The 20,564-nt window shown below is 32.8% G+C and overlaps 2 protein-coding genes across 2 annotated transcripts; both read left to right on the top strand.

Annotated features, from left to right (window-relative positions):
* Positions 1 to 1,558: 1,558 nt before the first annotated feature.
* On the top strand, positions 1,559 to 7,874 carry LOC109805621 (glycerophosphodiester phosphodiesterase GDPDL3). The gene is made up of 9 exons (XM_020367782.3): positions 1,559 to 1,832; positions 2,204 to 2,497; positions 3,001 to 3,119; positions 3,212 to 3,713; positions 4,820 to 4,858; positions 5,000 to 5,284; positions 5,641 to 5,783; positions 6,320 to 6,800; positions 7,273 to 7,874. Exons 1-9 carry the CDS (start codon positions 1,715 to 1,717, stop codon positions 7,572 to 7,574), a joined length of 2,283 nt encoding a protein of 760 aa, XP_020223371.1. The 5' UTR covers positions 1,559 to 1,714; the 3' UTR covers positions 7,575 to 7,874.
* Positions 7,875 to 13,050: 5,176 nt separating this feature from the next.
* Positions 13,051 to 16,666, top strand: LOC109806616 (pirin-like protein). Its single transcript, XM_020369076.3, has 6 exons — positions 13,051 to 13,332; positions 13,542 to 13,591; positions 13,703 to 13,741; positions 13,847 to 13,875; positions 14,834 to 15,000; positions 15,942 to 16,666. Exons 1-6 carry the CDS (start codon positions 13,217 to 13,219, stop codon positions 16,444 to 16,446), a joined length of 906 nt encoding a protein of 301 aa, XP_020224665.1. The 5' UTR covers positions 13,051 to 13,216; the 3' UTR covers positions 16,447 to 16,666.
* The last annotated feature ends 3,898 nt before the right edge of the window (positions 16,667 to 20,564 follow it).

Below are 20,564 nucleotides of genomic sequence, written 5' to 3'. Positions count from 1 at the left end.
TGTTTTAAAACCCGGACCGACCCGGCCAGTCGGACCGGTCGGACCGGGAACCGGTGGTCCAGCCGGTTCGAATATGAAGTTGGATCGGTTATGCAGTCGACCCGTTTCAAACCGGATTGAACCGGTCAATTTTCCGGTTCAACCGGTGAACCGGTGGGTCAAACCGGTTCAACCACTTTTTTTTTTTTTTTTTTTTTAAATTTTTTAAGGGACCATAAATCACAAAAATAATAATGAAAATTGAATCTCTTAATGAAAAAGCAAGGAGTCTTATTAAATATAACAATGACTACTTGTTCTAATATATTTGTTTGCAATATATACAACTTAAATAACTTTTATAATATATTATTAATTTTAAATTATATATTTAATAATTCAATATCTATGTAAATATTACATATATTATTTTGTGATATTAATTGCAAGCATATTATATATGTATATATTATTTATATTTTTAATTTGTATTAATATACCGTTTAACATGTAATTTTTTTATATATTTTTTTACAAAATAAAAATAAAAATAATTTTAAATAAGATAAAAGAATTTAAATTTAAAATAAGATATGAATTTATTAAAATTTATAAGTATAAATATATTTAATATGAATATTTTTTAATAAAAATAAATAAAAATCGAGTCATGCGGTTCAACCAGTGACCCACCGGTTCAACCTTTGACCCACTGACCCAATACCTTAACCGGTTCGATGACCGTCCGGTTTTGTTGTTCCATTACAACACCATCAAATCACTTTCCCACGTTGTCCCTCTCCCACTTTCGCAACCTTCATGTTTTGCGCGTTTCCTCATCACCAATCACAACGCTCCACGTGTCTCCTGCCAGACTTTTGACAACCACGTTGTGGACCCCACACCTCACTGCCTCCTACATCAGTCAAAACCGCGGCATAGCTCAAGCCAGCTTGTCCACTTCCCTCTATATTTATTTATGCCTTAAATATCTCTCTGTTTTCTCTTTTTAAATTTAAATTTAATTTTTATTTTTATAATTTTATAAAGTTATTTTAATTTTTATATTTAAATTTTATTAAAAATTTGTCAAATATTATTACGTAAAATTTATTTATTAATGTCTTTATTAGTGTAAATATTATATTTTTTTTGTTCGTTTTTGGAATATCCAGGGCTGATAGCAGTGACTAATCTTCTCGTTATGAGAGAGACATCGTTTGGCCTCAAGATTTAACGCGACTGCATATATAAGGCAGGATTCGAACTCTTGATCTTGCTTAAACGTGAATCAACCCTTATTGCTGAACTACACGCTTGAGATTATATTATATTAAATATATACATATTTATTTATTTATCTATATATTTTTTAATAAATTAATCACCTATACACAGTCAATATAAAATTTTATACTGACAACTAATTATATCTTTTAATTATGTTATGTCACTGTTAAAAATAAATATTTATAATAAGATAATATAATTAAAAAATATAATTAATTACTAGTACTAGTAATATATAAATGATTAACTCTTTTCTGATTAATAAATAATAGACAGAAGAATGAATTAAAAGAGCGAAAAGATGGAAAGGGAAGCAGTAGTACTAGAATGAGCTCCGAAAAGGTTCCTCTTCCCACTTAAATTAGAACCTCATTTCTCACTCTGTCTCTCTCTCTCTCTAAGGTGGTTCGGTTTGGTTGGGTTCAACACTGCTAAGGTTGCCGGGATGTGGAACCCACGCGCTCTTTATTCTCCACTCGCTCTTCCTCTTCTTCTTCTTCTTCTTCTCCACTTCCTCCTTGCTCTCGTCTCTGCTCAGAGATCTGTGTGGAACACACTCAACGGTACGCCTTCTATGCCTCACTCATTGTAATGTCTCTTTTTTTCACTACAATCTTAGCTTCTCTTTCTATTCACAAACACTTTGCTTATCCAATAATAACTAACCTGTGATGTTTATCAGCTTCCAACTGCACGATCTGTGCGTTTTCGTTGCATGAGCTTTTGTTAGTTAGTTAGTTTATGGATGATAGATTCGGTGCTTAGGAGCGTTCCGCGACCTTAATCTGCTAATACTTGTTTGTTTTTAGTTGAATGGAATGTTTGCTGATTCGACAAATTTTGAAGGCTAATCACCGAGTCTTGATTATGATTTCAAAGATTGGTGTGGTTTTTGAGTTTTGGAACTTAGTGGTGGTGTGGTTGTGTTTTGCAGGAGTTGCACCGGTGGTTGTGGCGCGTGGTGGATTTTCGGGGATATTTCCGGATTCAAGTGATGGTGCCTATAATTTGGCAGTGATTACGAGTGGACCTGATGTGTATGTGTCGTGTGATGTGCAATTGACCAAGGATGGAGTTGGGATTTGTCTTCCTGATATCAACCTTGCGAATTCTACTTACATTGCATCCACTTTCCCAAACCAAACCAAAAGCTACGTGGTCAATGGTGTAGCCGTTCGTGGCTATTTTTCTCTGGATTACACCCGCAAGGACCTTTCCAATGTTGTCTGTGAGTTTAGCTTGTTTCAAACATCTTGTTTTATTGTTGTGACTTTCAGTATTTGATGGACTAAGTGCGTTTCCAAAAGTTGTGAAACTCATACAATTATTGTTATAATTGATTATAATCAAAAGGATTTGTTTAAGTTTACTGAAAAGTGATTTTAAGATATACATGAGCTTAAAAGTAAAAAAAATAGCTGTTCAGAAATAATTATAAACTTCAAATTTTTAGCTTCATATAATTAGCTGTTTATAAATTTAAATTGTTGCAAACAAACAGTTTTTTTTTTTTTTGCAAACAACTTTTTTTTTTCTTTCAAAAAACACCTGAAATGAGAGATTATCTCTCCCAAACACACTGTAAGTGGTTCTTTTCTTCTGTATGTGTGTTGTTGATTTAAGGTCTGGCTACTAATGCAGGATTTTTATTGAACTTTTCTCTTTCTCAGCAAATGAGCTTTGTAGTTTTTTCTTTTGTGTAGTTGCTGACAGTTTCTTGTTTCTGGACAGTAACTCAGGGAGTATACTCTCGTTCCAACCTGTTCGATGGAAACAGTTTTCCAATTCTTACTATTGATGATTTAGGTACATTAAACCAAAAACCAAAAGGAATATGGTTGAATATTCAGGTAAATGGAATGAATGCATAATAATCAATTGTCTTGATTCAATCTCCTAGTTTGTTTTAGAACTAACTATTGTTTTCTCTGTTATTTTAAAGCATGATAATTTCTACGCACAGCACAATTTGAGTATGAGAAACACTGTGCTTTCAGCTTCTAGAAGATTGGTTTTCAGTTATATCTCATCACCTGAGGCTGGTTTTCTGAAAAGTATAGCATCACGCTTCAACCCAAAAACAACAAAACTGATCTTCAGGTTTATGGAACAGAGTGACATAGATCCATCAACCAATCAGACTTATGGTTCGCTTTTAAAGAATCTTACATCTATCAAGACATTTGCCTCTGGAATTCTTGTTCCAAGGCGATATATATGGCCTGTTGATGCAACTCTTTATCTACAACCACATACATCTTTGGTCTCGGATGCACATAAAGTGGGGCTGGAAGTTTTTGCATCAGATTTTGTGAATGATGTTCCAGCTAGCTTTAATTACAGTTATGATCCTCTTGCCGAGTACCTCCAATTCATAGACAATGGTGACTTCTCTGTTGATGGTGTGCTGTCTGATTTTCCCGTAACCGCATTTGAAGCTATAGGTAAGTAATTTTTTATTTATTGTTCCTCCATGTTGTCAGAATAGCCTGCCACAAATAGAGAGCATTTGAATTGATCAAAATCTTGTTTAGTTAGGGTATGTTTGGATGGAAGAGTTTTAAGGGAATACAAAATATTTGTTTTATGTAAACATTCTAATTATTTGAGAATTTCTTAAAACAACAGAATTGGAGAAATAAAATCAGAAGTTATCATGTAACTTACCAATAATAAGTTATTTGATTTTGTAAACATTTACAACTTTTTAAATTTGAGTGAATGACCCGTAAATGTGCTTGTATTTGCATGCTTTTTTCAAATTTTGAGTGACCATGGATGGTTTTGTTTAAACTTTAGGGGTTAAATCCTCAATTCTCATCCTGTGAGTTAAATTATTTTAATCTATCGAAAGCTATGATTTTTTCGTGCAAATCAACATGCCAAATAATCCTGGACTTTGGTGATCAATCATCCGGTACTGATATATTTGTAAGAGAATTTATCCTTACTATGCAATCTAGGTAAAGAGATGTTTGCACTTTGCGTGAGGATGCCACTAAGATAGTTATAAAATCCTTGATCAATGAAAGATACTAATGTGATTTATGTTTACTTCTACTAAAGGATTTCATGTCCGAATGCTATTACAACTACAAGTGCATGAATAAACTTATTAAAAATACAATCTTTTAGCCAATCCCTCACCACCTCCTGCTTTTCATGCTTCCACCTTCAACTGAATTCAGCTTAGGGCAGGCTCCTTTAGGCAGATCAGATGGGGTCCAGCTATATACTCTTTTAGCAACTATAGTAAAAGTTTTCATCATGGTGTTCAGTTTCCTTACTGCTTGAAAGCACATAGCATTTTTTGTCTTCTAGGCATTGAATGCTTATTAGCTATCCTAACTAGAATTTTCTTCCTTAATTTTAAAATGCTTTTACATCACATAAACATGAGACATAAGCGTGTACTTGATATTAGTTGTTTGTGGGTTCTAACTTATAACTTGCTTATAAATTTTAACCTCAGAACATGTCTGTATGTTTGTGTTTACAATTCTTGTTTTCTCTATTTAAGTATACATTGGGTTATCTTTTTATGATGCAGGTTGCTTTGCTCACCTAGGCAACAATGCTACAAAAACAGGTACACTTGGTTTTCATTTTGGAACATCAAACATGTATTCTCATCTTGTTCTTTAGCAATTTCTAGTTGTTTGATTGTATGATTTTTATCATTTGATGGCCGCATAGCTTGCATAATTGTTGACTTGCTATCATGTTTCAGATAAAACTTTGATTATCTCAAAATATGGAGCAAGTGGAGATTATCCTGCTTGTACTGACTTGGCATATAATAATGCCATATCTGATGGTGTGGATGTTCTTGACTGTCCTGTTCAAATTTCCAAGGAAGGAACACCATTTTGCTCAAACTCCATTGATCTTATAGAGAGTACTTTAGTCGCCCAATCAAGCTTCAGCAAACTTGCCATGAGTATCCCTGAGATCAAATCTGGCAGTGGCATATTTTCATTCAGCTTGTCGTGGACTGATATAAAAGGCTTGACCCGTAAGTCAGAAAGTTCTGTAATTGTTAGCTATTCAATAAGGTCTAATGTTCTTCTGCATTTCTGTATTTTCATAGAGTTAATCCAGACTTGTCAAAGCTTAGTTGACTCGTACTTCAATTAGCCAAAATTTGGAATGAGATATAAGCACATTGAAAACAAGTTGTGTTTTGAGAATAATGGGGGAATTAGCTCACAACTTCACTTCATAGGACAATCAATGTCTCAAGTCTCAACTGATAAATTACCTTGACAAAATTTTCCCTCATCTTTTGGTGCCTTTCACTTTGCTCCCTGATGTTTTTATTGATTTTATGGCAAATATTTGACATTTTTCTCTTCTGCGTTTTCTCTGCAGCTTCAATATTGAACCCTTATGCAAAATACAGATTGTTCAGGAATCCAAAATATAAGAACGAGGGGAAATTGTTGACGTTATCAGATTTCTTGTCTTTAACAAAAAATCAGACTTCTCTATCAGGTGTTGCAATCACTGTTGAGGTGCGTTCTTCCATACCTATTAATTCTGTATAGGTATCATTGTTGTGGCTGTTATTCGAATATATTATTTTTTTATATAAGAATTAGGGCAAACTTTTGTGACAATGGCTTAGGGTCACTTAAGTTATTATACATTATTTCTGTTATCAGATTGCTACAAGACCTTTCTCAGTAGTTTGTGTTGACCATACATTACTTATAAAGTTCTTATGCCAAAAATGATGAAATATACTTTTTTTAACTCTTTAGAGTTCTATTTGTAATTTGTGCCACTGACAACTCTCTTTTGAAACCAAATGACTCCCCTGCCCGAAAGTCATATATGTGTGGATTTGACATTAAATATAACGAGGGTAATACTCTAAGAACCATCTTTTACTCATTTCTTCACCAACTCTCTTTGCCCTGATTTATTTCAACCAAGTAAAGAATTATTTGGTTATGGAGATGAATAATAATTGCATATTCCTAGTGTTTAAATGAACCCTAAACCTTTTCTATGCTAATATCTAAATTGTCGTTGTTCTTCTTATCAGAATGCAGCCTATCTTGACAAGCAAGGATTAAATGTGATTGATGCAGTCATGAGTGCTTTGAGCAAAGCAGGTTATGATAAACCAGGACCCCAAAAGGTTTATATTCAATCCACCAATAGCTCTGTACTGCAGAAGTTCAAGGAGAAAACCAGTTATGAGCTTGTCTACAAGATTGACGAGACTGTTGGTGATGCGGCTAATGCAGCTATTACGGACATAAAAAGCTTTGCTAGTTCTGTGATTGTGAGCAAGGATTCTGTATTTTCTAGTAGCAGTAAATTCCTGACAAGCACTACGAACACTGTGAAAAAGCTGAAGGCTGCTAACCTCTCAGTTTTCGTAGAAACATTCAGCAATGAGTTTGTGTCTCAAGCATGGGATTTCTTCTCAGATGCAACTGTTGAGATCAACTCATTCATTCAGGGAGTACCAATAGATGGTATCATCACAGACTTCCCTAAAACTGCTAACAGATACAGAAGTAAGTGCTAGCAAATTCTAGTGTACCACGTTGTCTACTCTCTTATAAGGATCTATTTGAGTAAACTTCTTTGAAAACACTTATAGAAAAGAAAAATAAAAAGGAAAAATGAAATAAACTTTTTTATAAGCTAAAATTAGCTTGTCCAAAAGGTTTTTTTTTTTTTTTTTTTTTTTAATTTATGCAAAAGTTAGTTTTAACATATGGACAAGCTTATTTAAATTTTTCTTATATTTTTTATTCTAAAAGTGCTTTTGAAGAAATTTATGAGTCTATTTGAATACAAGTTAGAAATGTTTTTGAGAACTTTTCTATAAGCATTCTTGAGAATTTCTTTACTAAAAATAAAGAGTATTTTTCAATAGAGAAACTCTAAAAAATGCTTATAAACTTGTATCCTAATAGCCTTTATCTGAACATGCCCTAAGCCTCGTATTAATCATTGAAACAATTGTTCTCCATTTTACTGCAGGGAACAAATGCTTAAATTTGGGAAGAAATAATACACCTACTTATATGGAAGCTGTTCAACCAGGTGGTCTTTATGGACTGATTACCAAAGAATTCTTGCCTCCAGCTGAGGCTCCACTCCCACCTTTAACAGAAGCTGAAGTGGCAGAGCCACCTTTGCCTCCGGTTGCTAAAATAGACCCTGCTTCGAGCCCAAACACTGGAACCAATGCACTTCCACCTGGCAATGCACAGGCCAAGGTCACTGTCTGCCTCTTCTTGTCCACTCTGGCTCTGTTTATAGCTTCTTCTCTTGTGCTTTGAGTTAAATCATCTCTAAACTTCCCTCTGAAAAAAAAATGAGAAAAGATTGCTTTTGCTGGTTTCAAGCCTCAATTTCTCCATCTCTTCTAGGATTGAGTGGTGGCATGAAGCTTTTGGCTTCAGATTCTGCATGAACATTCCACATTTTTTGTTTTTCTTAAAAAAGAGCAAATTCTTTCAATCTTATTTGTTGTAGCAATGCTTGTGCATTCTTAGTTCCTCATTGCTTCTCGGGTTTATACTGTGAGAGGACAAAAGCCCGCGTGGTATATATATTTATGAATTCTTTTTAGATGTGTATTCTGTATCTTTTTTTGTAAGATATATTTATATTTGTACTTGTTGGGGTGGGTGCATTTGGCATGACATACTAGTAGGAGACAATGTTAATATTGGCATGTCTGGGATATGAATGAAAAAAATCAACTGAATAGTCCTATTGTATCAGTATAAACATTACTCATTTCTTTTAAAAAATCAGATTTTTTTTTTCATAGTAATTAGTGTAGATGAAATTATTAAAGTTATGTATGAATGCATTGAGCAATATAATATTAAAATAAAAATTATAAATAGTGGTACCCTATTTACGATAGGTTGTGATTGAAAACTTTGCAGTTTAATTGAAAGTCAATGACTATAAAGACATGTATTGGGGTTGAAATTGTAGATAGTGGAAAATGAGTAAAACACTTTTAGATGAATAAAATCAACGTAATATATTTTGATCCAATTTAACAGGAATCAATTTTGGTTGGCTTGATTAGAAAGTTTAGAAGTGTCAAAATAAATTTGTAGAACTATTAAGTTTTTTTTATAAAAATAATCGAGTTCAATGTAATTTTAAAAAATTGTCTCGAGTAAAATTTTATTTTAAATCTAATAATGCAAGTGAAATAATAAAAAGTAATATTTTTGGCATAATAATATAAACGTGCACCTTAACAAAATGGTGTGACAAGCTAAACGGTACATGCACGTAATGAATTAAATTTGACCTGACTCACTATGTGTGGCACGAATGTGTTGGTCTCTACGATTTGACAATCCTAAACAAATGGTGGATCTTTAGTTGGATTTTGAAATTCACGAGGCACTACCATACAGGATTTGGCATTAATAGCAGATGCTATTAATGAGTAAATTGTGCCAATCTCTATTGATATTTCTCTAAATCATACTCAGAATCCAGAATATTGCACAACAGAATTGTTCCAATCCTACACCCACTTTACACAAGAGAACAATGTCTTTCTTTATTTTTTTTATCTTTACAACGGTATCAAAGTTGGAACAATCTTGTGCAGATTACTCAAATCATTCACAACTAGACCAACTATAGTGGGTTCACTACACACAGACAGCAATAATGGCCTATTTTAAGTGCAGATTATGTTAAACAAGTGGAGTAATTCATCACAGCATCTCCTTTTATGCGAACTATTGTGGATTTGAGAAGCATGTGCCCATTTAAGTTTGTGGATTACTCCTAGATTGCACTTTGAATTTGAGTTGGGTATGATTTTGGTGGCACAAGCTTCATAATTCTTACTCCTAGATTGCACTTTCTGTTTTTTGTTGCGCTTCTCGTTAGTGTCTGATCCCAACTAGGCCAATTATGATAAATAATGATAGCTAATACTTGCGCTTTTCATTATTTTAAATTACCATTTTGTCATTGAGATTCTGAAAAAGTAAATTATTTCTCGATTATATATATATTTTGATGTCTGAATTGTGTTCAGAAATTTTAGGACAATAGGTAAAATTATCGTCAAAATTTACGATAAAAACAAATCATTAAAAAAGTGGAATTCAGTATCACTAATAGTTAGATATAAGTTTATTACGAGAATGTGAAGTTTAGTAATAATATGGATGATAATTTAAGATGCGTCATGCTTCTGTTGTAATGATGTCATTCACCCAATTTACAACTGCTTACCAGTTTGTCACGACAGCAAAGAACAAACTAACAAGACAGTTTAGAATATTTGACCAACTTCTATAAAGGATTCAATCAAATACTTAGATGAGGCATTAGTAAAAATATTTTATTCAAATAATTATCATTTTTTTAATATTTAAAATTTATAAAAGAGATAAATTGTAGATAGTATTTGACTTCATTTTTTAATCTTAAAATCTACTAGTTAAAACAAAAAAAACAAAAAAATAAATTAAAAGTTACGTATTTAATAATTTTTTTTGCCTGAATGGTCACCTTAGAGTTAAAAAAATTATTGGATAATATATTCTTGGATCTTAGAATTTGTAATAAAGAGGGGGTGAGAAGAAAAAAAAAATCCTAAAATTGACTTATCCTGAAATGTTTTCTTCATTAAAATTTATTTAGAGCCTTTATATTTCATAACTTATTTTTTAAGCAGAAAAGTAGCCTAGAATAAAAAAGAAAACGTCAAAAACTATCACAATAGAATGAGTTTTTGTTTTCTTTCTAAACTATTTAATTACTCACAGCAGGATAATATTATTTATTAAGTAATTACTAACTTTTTTTTTTCTTTTTAAAAAAATGGATTCCTAAATTGGGAGCTTTACCCACGTTAGGAATAGGCCAATCTTTTTTTTTTTTTTTTGAAGTTGTAGTTAGAATAATTAAATTTTAGATCATTTAAATAGTTTTTTTAAGCTCAATATACAGATTAGCCTATTTAAGTATATCATTATTATGTAAGCCTATACTATTGTACAAAATTTATAGATTATTTTTGAGAATTTGTTTGAGTGAATATTTATATCTAGAGGATTTGGAGTTTTATTTTGTTTTTAGTTATCACCAAGGTCTCTCAATTATTAAACTATGCGTGTATTTTATAAGTTATTATTTTTTCTCTTATTTTATTAATGTGAGACTTTATTTATATCTCAACAATCTTACCCTCAAATAAGAGACTTAACTTCTTAAATTGTTATTTTTTCTCTTATTTTATTAATGTGGAACCTTATTTATATCTTAATGTAATATAGAAGTAGTTTCGTTTATAATCTATTTTAAATAAGATTTTACGTAAACTCAAACTTTTAAAAAATTATATTATACTTTAGAAAAGATATATTTCTGGTAAATAATTAAGTTCAGTTGAAAAATTATATTTGAGAAGTAACTTAGACTCTCAATTTATAAAAGTCTAAATTATTTCATCTATTTCTTCTTTATTCCAAAATTTTTAATGAAAATATTATTAATATGAAATATCCATCAATTTTATATAAATTTCTCAAAAAAAATTACGTACTAATCTAATATCATAATTATACATTAAAGATATGAAACATTAATTTTAATTAAAGAATAACAATAAATATTATATATATTGAGGAGTGCAATTGTCAAAAGTTACATACTAGTCTCTTGAAAAAGAGATATTCGTTTAAGAAATTAATCACTCCGGACAAATGTTTTAGTGTAAACTTTATAGTTAATTAAGCTAAACTTTATAGTTAATTCTGGTTTTATTCCAATTTCAATTTCCTAGTTTCCATACTTTTTCAGTTCAACCTTTTCATTAATTTCTCCCACATAACTGCTGACCGATTGATGATGAAAGATGTGACTCACACATTATTTGTTATCATGCTTTTGCCACAATAATGTTTATATCACCACACAAAATTGCGTCTATAAATTCACTTATGAGATGTGAAATCCTTCACCACAAACTAATTAGCATTTAAAACATGATTTAAAACTTCCACAAGATCATAATTAAGTAACCAAAGGCAATCATTTATTTTCTCAAAACATAATTTGAGTCTTTCAAGCAAAAAAGCCAAATAAAAATCCTTAGACCTCATAAATATGTTTTTCTAACGGCATTAACAATTTTATATCAATATTTAGACCTCTCAACATGATGAAATGAACTATTTTTTCCTCTCAATGTGTGTTGCTGCAAAATGCTTAGAATTTTTATTCACAAACAAAAAAAATTTCATGAGACTATCCATGTAACTTTCTCATGATTATTATTTTTATTTTTATTCTTTCCGTTGTGTAATTTTAAGACTTTTTTTAATAAAAAAATTCATATTATTCTCTACTCATAAATATTTCTTGGTTTAAATTATGATTTCGATCCTCATACATGACATTTATTTTCAACTTGATCATATAAAAATTACTTTTAATTAAATGCAAAATTGTCTTTAATTCAGTTCATCTTATTGTAGAGTGGTAACAGTATAATATACTCGGATAACATATAAAAGGAAAAATAAGGTAGCCATTTTAGTTCTTATATGTGATGATTATATTTAATCTAGAGCATGTTTGAATACAATTTAAAAGAATTTTTAACAACTTTTTTTTATTTATTGAAAATAAAGTATATTTTTTAGTAGATAAATTCTTAAAAGTCTTTCTAGATTTATATCCAAACATATTCTTAATCCCTAAATAAAAGAGATTGATTAGAAAATAAAGATATAAGAAAAATTAAGAGTAGATGTGGATTGAGGACTGTTTTGTGCATGTTTATAACATGGCACGCAGAAGAATAAGGTTCCTCTAACTTATTTTTAGAGTACATTTAGATTAGGTCCTTTTAATTGGAGATTCTGGTTTATATATAACTAATATAAGATGTTAAATAATAATTTTTTTTTGTCTTCTCATATTCTTTTCTTTCTATAAAGGTAGTTTAGTCTTTTATTACTTGTTATCTTATTTCCTTTTCTTTCTTGAAATAAGATGCATCAATTTTTTTTAAGAATACTTTTATATGATAAAAGTCATTCCTCTTATAATAAATAGAACAAATCTTATTCACAACTCATCTTTAAATATAATTGAATCATTTCATATATCTCCAAATATTGTTTAGTACCGAAGATATGAAAAATTACTTAATTAAATTCATGATTTCTCAACATAACAAATAACAATGTAATCATTAAACCAACTAATAATGATATTTCTTTTTCCTTTTTCTTGTTGTTATTTGGTGTCAGTCAAACGTAAGCTTATCTATAGTGAAACCAAGTGATTTATATTTCATGAGAATATTTTTAGTAGATGTCAGCAGTAAAAGGACAATGGATAAAACTACAAATGAAAAACAGAAAAGAAGAATACCCAACTCAAAAGTAAATAGACAAACACAAGAGATTGTAAAAAAGTAGAAAGTTGTTAAAAGAAGCCAACACTGGAATTAACCGATTGTGATGAAACGTGGGTGATGTCAAGTGATGCAGAGGAACATGTCCAGCTAGGATCAAAGATATTTATTTTATTTTTCTGATTTTATTGAACATTTATGAGCTTTAACTTTGGTTTGAATAGAAAACAAAGAATTCAAAATGACAGGTGGAAGTCATGTAACGAGAAAGATATATGAATTCATTCGGAAGGCTATGGCTATAACACAAGAGACATCATGAGTACGTTATGCTGACGTTCATGGGAATATAAGAAAGAAAACAACCTGGAGCTCCGATGTGGGTCTTCATTGGCAGCCAACACCTCTACGTTTTTTGAGTTTTGACTTTCCAAGAGTGAACCTATGCCTCTAACTCTCACACGCCACACCCCCACTTTCCTATATATACCTTAAACAATCTTTGTCTTGCTCCTCACATTTCCATCATATATTCTACAACTTTTCTCTCTTTTGCACAAAATGCCGGACCAAGATATTTGCAGTTACATTAACGAACCTCGTCTTGTGGCCAGAAAGTTCTTGGCCAGACCTCAACATGAAGGTGTTGGGGCAGTTGTTAGAAGAAGCATAGGGAGGTAAGAGAGATTGATATATACCACACTTAATCTTTTGCCATTATGCATAGTTGAGATTTTGCTTGAGAAAAATTAATTTTGATTCTTAGATTGAACGCTGTAGAATTTTAGATTATCTTTATGTGTGTGTTGCATTGCATGTTTTGGAAGGAACCCTTTTGAAAATTGAACTTTTTGAATATTGATTTTTATTATGTGGTTATGTTCAGATTTGAGCTCAAGTACTTTGATCCCTTCCTTGTCTTGGATGAATTCTCAGGTGGGCATCTCTGGATTTTTCTCTGTTTTCTATCTTGGATTATGAATAAAAATATGAAGGTCAATGTTGTTTTGCTTTTTTCTAAGAATGTTAAATTTTGAAATATTGCAGTCACTGCTCCTGCTGGGTTTCCTGATCATCCACACAGAGGTTCGTCAATTGGATTTTCTGTGTCATTTATGTTTTGTTCTTCACTGATCTGATTTGTTTAGCTTCTGACTCATTCTGCTGTTTTTTCATTTTTCTTTTTAACAGGCTTTGAGACGGTCACATACATGTTGCAGGTACAGCAAATTTTTATTGTTTCAGACTTTCAGTTCATTGGTTTTTCTTTCTTTGCTCATTATTATAATACTGTTTTGAGTGTTTTCAAACATTTGATAAACCTTGTTATAATTTTTTTTTTTTCAATCCGTGTTATAAAGTCAAAGGTAATAATATAATGGCCATTATGCAAATCAACATAATTGAAAAAAGAAAATTAAAAGTGAACAAAATACTATTTATCTTTATGATTTCTTTATTCTATATTAGCTCATAGTTTGTTAGTGTATCAACTTAATATGGTGTTAATCTGTGTGCCAGTGAAGTGGCAAAAAACAAGTCACAAATTAATAATTTGTTATTAGACTATTTAGATGTGTTCACATTTTTCAGGTTTAGCACTTAAAAGGATGTGAATCGTCTAATTTAGGATGTATAAATTTATGAGTATAACTCTAAGTATATTCAATAAATAAGTGTGACTCTTTTTAATTTATTAGAATGGAATTTAATATCAAGAAAATTTACAATCCTCACACTTCTTATTTAATCAGTTGAATTAAACTCTCTTGATATTGCTGACCCATAGACAATTTATTAAGATTTTTTGAATTTTTAACTAACTTTAGGACTCTTATGGTGATTTTGATTAGGGCCACTAAAACCAAACCATGATATTGCTCCCCATGGATAACTTATTAAGATTTCTTGAATTTTTAAATAACTTTAGGATTCGTATGGTGATTTTGATTAGGGCCACTAAAACCAAACCATTAAATTGTGTCCTAATTGGCAATAGTAGTTGGTTATAAGCACAAGGACAAAGACAAGAGTGACCCCACATGTTGATATCTTGTTTTATATTTCTAGAAGGCCAACTACCATATTGAGTGTAATGTATCTAAAGTCGTGTCCATGCCATATTGATCACATATTTTTGTGGGTGATGTGGTAACTTCACCTGAATGGAACTTTTAGGGAGCTGTAACGCATGAAGATTTTGAAGGACATAAGGGGACAATTGAAGCTGGTGACTTGCAATGGATGACTGCAGGGAGAGGGATAGTTCACTCAGAAATGCCTGCAGCTCAAGGAACCCAAAAGGGTCTCCAACTCTGGATAAACCTAGCTTCAAAAAATAAAATGTAAGTGCACAATTCTTCTATCACATTTCAGTAAACAACTTGGTTAAGTAGTTTTTGATTATAAAAAACCATAAACTGTAAACAACTTAATTAAATACTTATTGCACTTATTTGATGACGTACTTTTTGCGTCACTGAAGATCATCATCATTGGTTTGGGGGATCGTTTTGGATAATGCTCATCACCGAATTAATATCAATGAGACAAAAAGGAACTCCACTCTTCACTAAGAAACAGTCAAATCTTTTTAAACTTTCTGAAATAAGATACGCCTTCCTCACATTCACATGTGACTTTTTTTCTCATGATTCGCCATCATCATGTACCATTTCCTACAAGTGCTCTTGAATAGGGCATCAAAAGATGCAAGAGAGCAAAAGGGCCAGCATAAAGAATGTGCCTCTCACACCCATATATCCCATCCTGATGATGGAAAATTCAATAATAATAATAAGGGCAACAATAAAATGTTGCCTATGCTACTTTCAAAATTTGTCTTCTTCTTCATGACCCCACTATAAATTAATTCAACTTTTTCATTGGTGTTTTCTTGGAAGTATTTGACATCCTTTAAGGAACAATTATTGTCTACCTTCAAGTTTAAGCTAAATTGGTAAAGTAGTTTCTTAATTCACACGCTAAACTTTGGTTTAATATCTCTTTATATGTTAGGAACAATAATTAGAAATAAGTAACTGTTATTTTCAGTTAATATGTATTATAAAACATTATTATTTTGTAATTACACAGGGTTATTGTTATCATGTCATATAATTTTTAAATGATAATAAAATATCATATAATAATTAAAGATTAATCAACTATAACTGTTTGAATTATGTTATCGTAGTTATAATTTCTACTGATCAAAATGTAACAGAATTCTCAATTTTTTTTTTTACCTTCTAATTTTCCTAACATTGTACTACTTTTATGTTAGGATTGAGCCAAGGTACCAAGAAATGTTGAGCAAGGACATAGCTGAAACTATGGTAGATGGTATAAAAGTTAGGGTTATAGCAGGGGAAGCTCTTGGAGTAAAGTCAGCAATCTACACAAGGACACCAACCATGTATTTGGATTTTTCCCTTAAACCTGGGGCACACTTGCAACAACCTATACCAAAATCTTGGAATGCTTTTGTGTACATATTGGAAGGAGAGGGTGTTTTTGGGAACAAAAAATCTCAACCTGTGACATCTCACCATATACTACTTCTTGGTTCTGGGGATGGCCTAGAAGCATGGAACAAATCTCCTAAGGTGCTTAGGTTCATTTTGGTTGGAGGGGAACCATTGGGTGAACCTGTGGTGCAATTTGGACCCTTTGTGATGAACACTCAAGAAGAGATTGACCAAACAATTGATGATTTTGAAAACTATACCAATGGATTTGAGAAAGCAAGACATTGGAGGTCTGAAAGTGCACTTAGTCTTGATTTTTGAATTTGTGTAGTGTCACATTTGTTGGTTGATTTGGAAAAGATGGGAGGAAAAATAAGTTGTGATGTAAATTAATTGGAATCTATGAATTAGTCGAAGAATTTCTATCCCTTTTAGATATTTATTATGTCAATATCATTTGTACGCGTAAACTAAAATCCACGTGTAGTAATTTAAAAGAAGAGTTAAATTGTTGTAGTCAATTAAAGTTTTTATTCTTTTAGCTTTTTCTCTTTTTTATAGATGGAACAAATCATCAAGTTCATGTACATAACTTTCCATGAATTTGCGAATTACATGCCGATATATGACATAAAATATCTTATGGTAAAGAAAAGTTTTAGAATTATATTACCCTTTAAGCACCCCAATAAAAATATTACACTTTTATTAATAGTGATTAGGGGTGATTGTTAACAAAGTCTTTTTTCTATATAAATAATCGACTAATACAATTTATTCATCACACATCACTATGATAGCATAAGTATTTTGACTATTTAAATTTTACATTTGTTCGTGTAACTTGGAGTTAAATAAATAAAGTTGCAGTAACCAGAATCATGCGAGGCTCAAATTGTTGACTAATGTGCTTAATTTTAGGAAGTGAAAATGAGATTACATTATAAATCTTATAGTAATTTAGTCCATTATCCTAAATCCACGTTTCAAATGGAATTAGGTTGGTTACTTGTAAGCTTGCAGTACGCGTACCAAAGAAAAAAGTAGCAACGGTGCCCAAGACTTCTTTATTCAATGAATAATAATTTCATTTGTACATGTGCTATTAATCAACATTTTGTGTGTGTGTGTGAATATTTGGGATTAATTTGTTTTATCGGGTTGACTTAAATAAAATTATTAAGGATGATACAATTTTCTATTAATTTATTTGCATGCTTAGAATTCAACTTTTCAAATTAGAGATCTGTATTGTCCTAGTCGGATCCCGATCTGATACCCTTTACAGGTTTTGATCCGATGAATCTTGAATATGGGTCTTCTCGGTCAGCAGGTGAGAGACCCACCCCCTGGACGAACTCGGCCTGGGTATGGTCGGTCAGGGTGCGCTTAGCCATGGTGAGATCGGCCAGGCTGTGCTCGACTATGGTGAGATCGGCCAGGATGTGTTTGGCCATGGTGAGATCGGCCAGGCTGTGCTCGGCCATGGTGAGATCGGTCAGGGTGTGCTCGGCCATGATGAGCTCGGCCAGGGTATGGTCGGCCAAAGTCCGAGTGGGTCTCACCCTTTGGACTGGTCCGAGAATCAAGGATGAAAAACCTATCTTTGATAATCAAATATTTCCAAGGAAAACCGTTATGGAAATCCTCGCGCTCACAAGGCCTAGGTGGCCCATGAACAGAAAAGTATAAAACCTAAAACCCTAGAGTTAAGACGACAGATTACACTCTTGAATGCTCTGGCTTTGGAGGCCTGACCTGGGAGAAGAACCCTAGACGCTCCCTTGGCCGGAACATTTTGGCGCCCACCGTGGAGCTACAGTGAAACTTTCCCTACGCCCAAGAAATACAAAAAAAAAAAAAAAACTTGAAGAACAAAAAGCTACCAAAAATGGCGAGAGGCGGCGCACCAAACCACGACCCACAACACCCTACTATGGAGGAGATGATGGCATTGATCAACGACTTAAGAGAGGAGAATGCGCGATCTAGGGAAAGGGAGGAGGCCATTAAGCAGGAGAACGAGGAAATCAGACGACGAGCCGATAAGATGCAAGCCATGATGGCAGCTAATATCAGAACGGCAGAGGAAAAGAGACTTTAGACCTTTCACGGAGGTTATAGAGGCTGAAATCATTTCGAGAGACTACCGAGTCCCCCAGGTGGAACCTTTTGATGGGACACAGGATCCTATTCAACACCTAACGGATTTTCGCGCTCAGATGTTGATATGTGGGGGGAGTATGGAAGTCCGATGCAAACTGTTCATGGGAACGCTCAAAAAGGCGGCCCTCGATTAGTTCAGCAGTCTTCCTGACCGATCGATCACCGACTTTGATGTTTTCAGTCGGCTTTTCATGGCACAATTTGTGGCGAATAAGAGGAAACCACCGATCACGTCGGATTTGTTCGATCTCAAGCAACAACGTGAGGAGTCGTTGAAGGACTTTTTGCAAAGGTTTAATAAAGTGGCTTTGAGGATAGCATCCTTGGACGAGAAGATGGCGGTCATCGCCTTTCAAAAGGGACTAAGGTCAGGTGATTTCGACGTCGCACTGGAAAGAGCAAATTGTCAAACAATGTCGAAGGTAAGAGCTTTCACCCTGAGCCATATAAAGACGGAGGAAGGACATATCAATAAAAGAGTAGCAGAAAATCGAGAAGGTTTTTTATCAAGTGTACTCTTTTCCTAGCTCAGTATTTTATCCCTATAAAAGTGTGAAAGAGTTTTTTGCTGAGAAGGTTTTTAACGAGGCACAAGTAAGCAATAAATATCAATTTTTCAATTTAACATATATAGTTCATGGTTCAGACCAAACTCGTGATTGATTGGTCAAAATCCGACTGGGCGAGTATAAATAACTCGAAGACCAAACTCGTGATTGATCGGTAAAAATCTGACTGGGCGAGTATAAATAACTCGAAGACCAAACTCGTGATTGATCGGTTAAATTCTGACTGGGCGAGTATAAATAACTCGAAAACCAAACTCGTGATTGATCGGTAAATTCCGACTGGGCGAGTATAAATAACTCGAAGACTAAACTCGTGATTGATCGGTAAAATTCTGACTGGTCGAGTATAAATAACTCGAAGACCAAACTCATGATTGATCGGTTAAATTTCGACTGGGCGAGTATAAATAACTCGAAGACCAAACTCGTGATTGATCGGTAAAATTCTGATTGGGCGAGTATAAATAACTCGAAAACCAAACTCGTGATTGATCCGTAAAATTCTGACTGGGCGAGTATACATAACTCGAAGACCAAACTCGTGATTGATCGGTAAAAATCCAACTGGGCGAGTATAAATAACTCGAAGACACCAGAATTTGAATGGTATGTTTCTATCAATCAACTTAAAATTTGACTTAGTTCATTTTCCCATTTTCCTAAGATTGAAATTTGGGCAATCACGCTTTACAAAAACATAGATTATAACTTAGTTTATTTTCTTCCAATCGGAATTTGGATGACATATGGTATACCAAAAATGGAGTTTTTAACTCAGTTTATTTTCTTCCAATTGGAATTTGGATAACATGGTATACCAAAACAAAATTCTTAACTTAGTTTATTTTCTTCCAATCAAAATTTGGATGACATGATATACTAAAAATGGAGTTTTTAACTTAGTTTATTTTCTTCCAATCGGAATTTGGATGACATGGTATACCAAAACAAAATTTTTTAACTTAGTTTATTTTCTTCCAATCGGAATTTGAATGACATGGTATACCAAAACAAAATTTTTTAACTTAGTTTTTTTTTTCAATCGGAATTTGGATGACATGGTATACCAAAAATGGAGTTTTTAACTTAGTTTATTTTCTTCCAATCGAAATTTGGATGACATGGTATACCAAAACAAAATTTTTTAACAGTTTATTTTCTTCCAATCGGAATTTGGATGACATGGTATACCAAAATGAAATTTGTTAACTTAGTTTATTTTCTCCATTATTCATGATATCGACGAATGTCTCGGTTATTCTCTCCCACATAATGCATAATGATGATCAGTGAATCGAAATCTAGTAATACGCTTAATAAAATAATAATAGTTTTGCGTCAATACAACGTAAAGTCAGGGCTTGAAGGGAGGTGTACCGTCTCGGTCAGAATTTGATCTAACCTTCCCACGTAGGCATTGATCTAATATCATGGCTAGCTAAGCCCCTACGCCTTATAAGGCTCAGGGCTAGAAGGCAAGTGTACCATCTCGGTATAATTCTGATACGATCCCGGGGAGTAATTCCTTAAAGCCCTTTCGCCTATAAGGCTCAGGGCTGGAAGGCAAGTGTACCGTATCGGCACACCAAGGGGGAAGTCGAAAAAGGGTCGACCTGATTTTGGCCCAGGCATGGAAACAATCAGAATCTGACCTGATCCCCTCCCACGAGGGTGATCTCGGGGGAGTTCGGTCGGAATCCGATC

Source organism: Cajanus cajan, chromosome 9 (assembly GCF_000230855.2).
Source record: "Cajanus cajan strain Asha chromosome 9, NIPB_CcT2T_4, whole genome shotgun sequence".
Taxonomy (NCBI): Eukaryota; Viridiplantae; Streptophyta; class Magnoliopsida; order Fabales; family Fabaceae; genus Cajanus; species Cajanus cajan.
This window is presented reverse-complemented; position numbering and strand designations above follow the sequence as displayed.

Coding starts and splice junctions, on each gene's coding strand:
- LOC109806616 (XM_020369076.3), top strand. CDS start 13,217: ATGCCGGACCAAGATATTTGCAGTTACATTAACGAACCTCGTCTTGTG. Junction 13,333..13,541: donor GTTAGAAGAAGCATAGGGAG/GTAAGAGAGATT, acceptor GGTTATGTTCAG/ATTTGAGCTCAAGTACTTTG. Junction 13,592..13,702: donor TGTCTTGGATGAATTCTCAG/GTGGGCATCTCT, acceptor GAAATATTGCAG/TCACTGCTCCTGCTGGGTTT.
- LOC109805621 (XM_020367782.3), top strand. CDS start 1,715: ATGTGGAACCCACGCGCTCTTTATTCTCCACTCGCTCTTCCTCTTCTT. Junction 2,498..3,000: donor GGACCTTTCCAATGTTGTCT/GTGAGTTTAGCT, acceptor GTTTCTGGACAG/TAACTCAGGGAGTATACTCT. Junction 3,714..4,819: donor AACCGCATTTGAAGCTATAG/GTAAGTAATTTT, acceptor TTTATGATGCAG/GTTGCTTTGCTCACCTAGGC.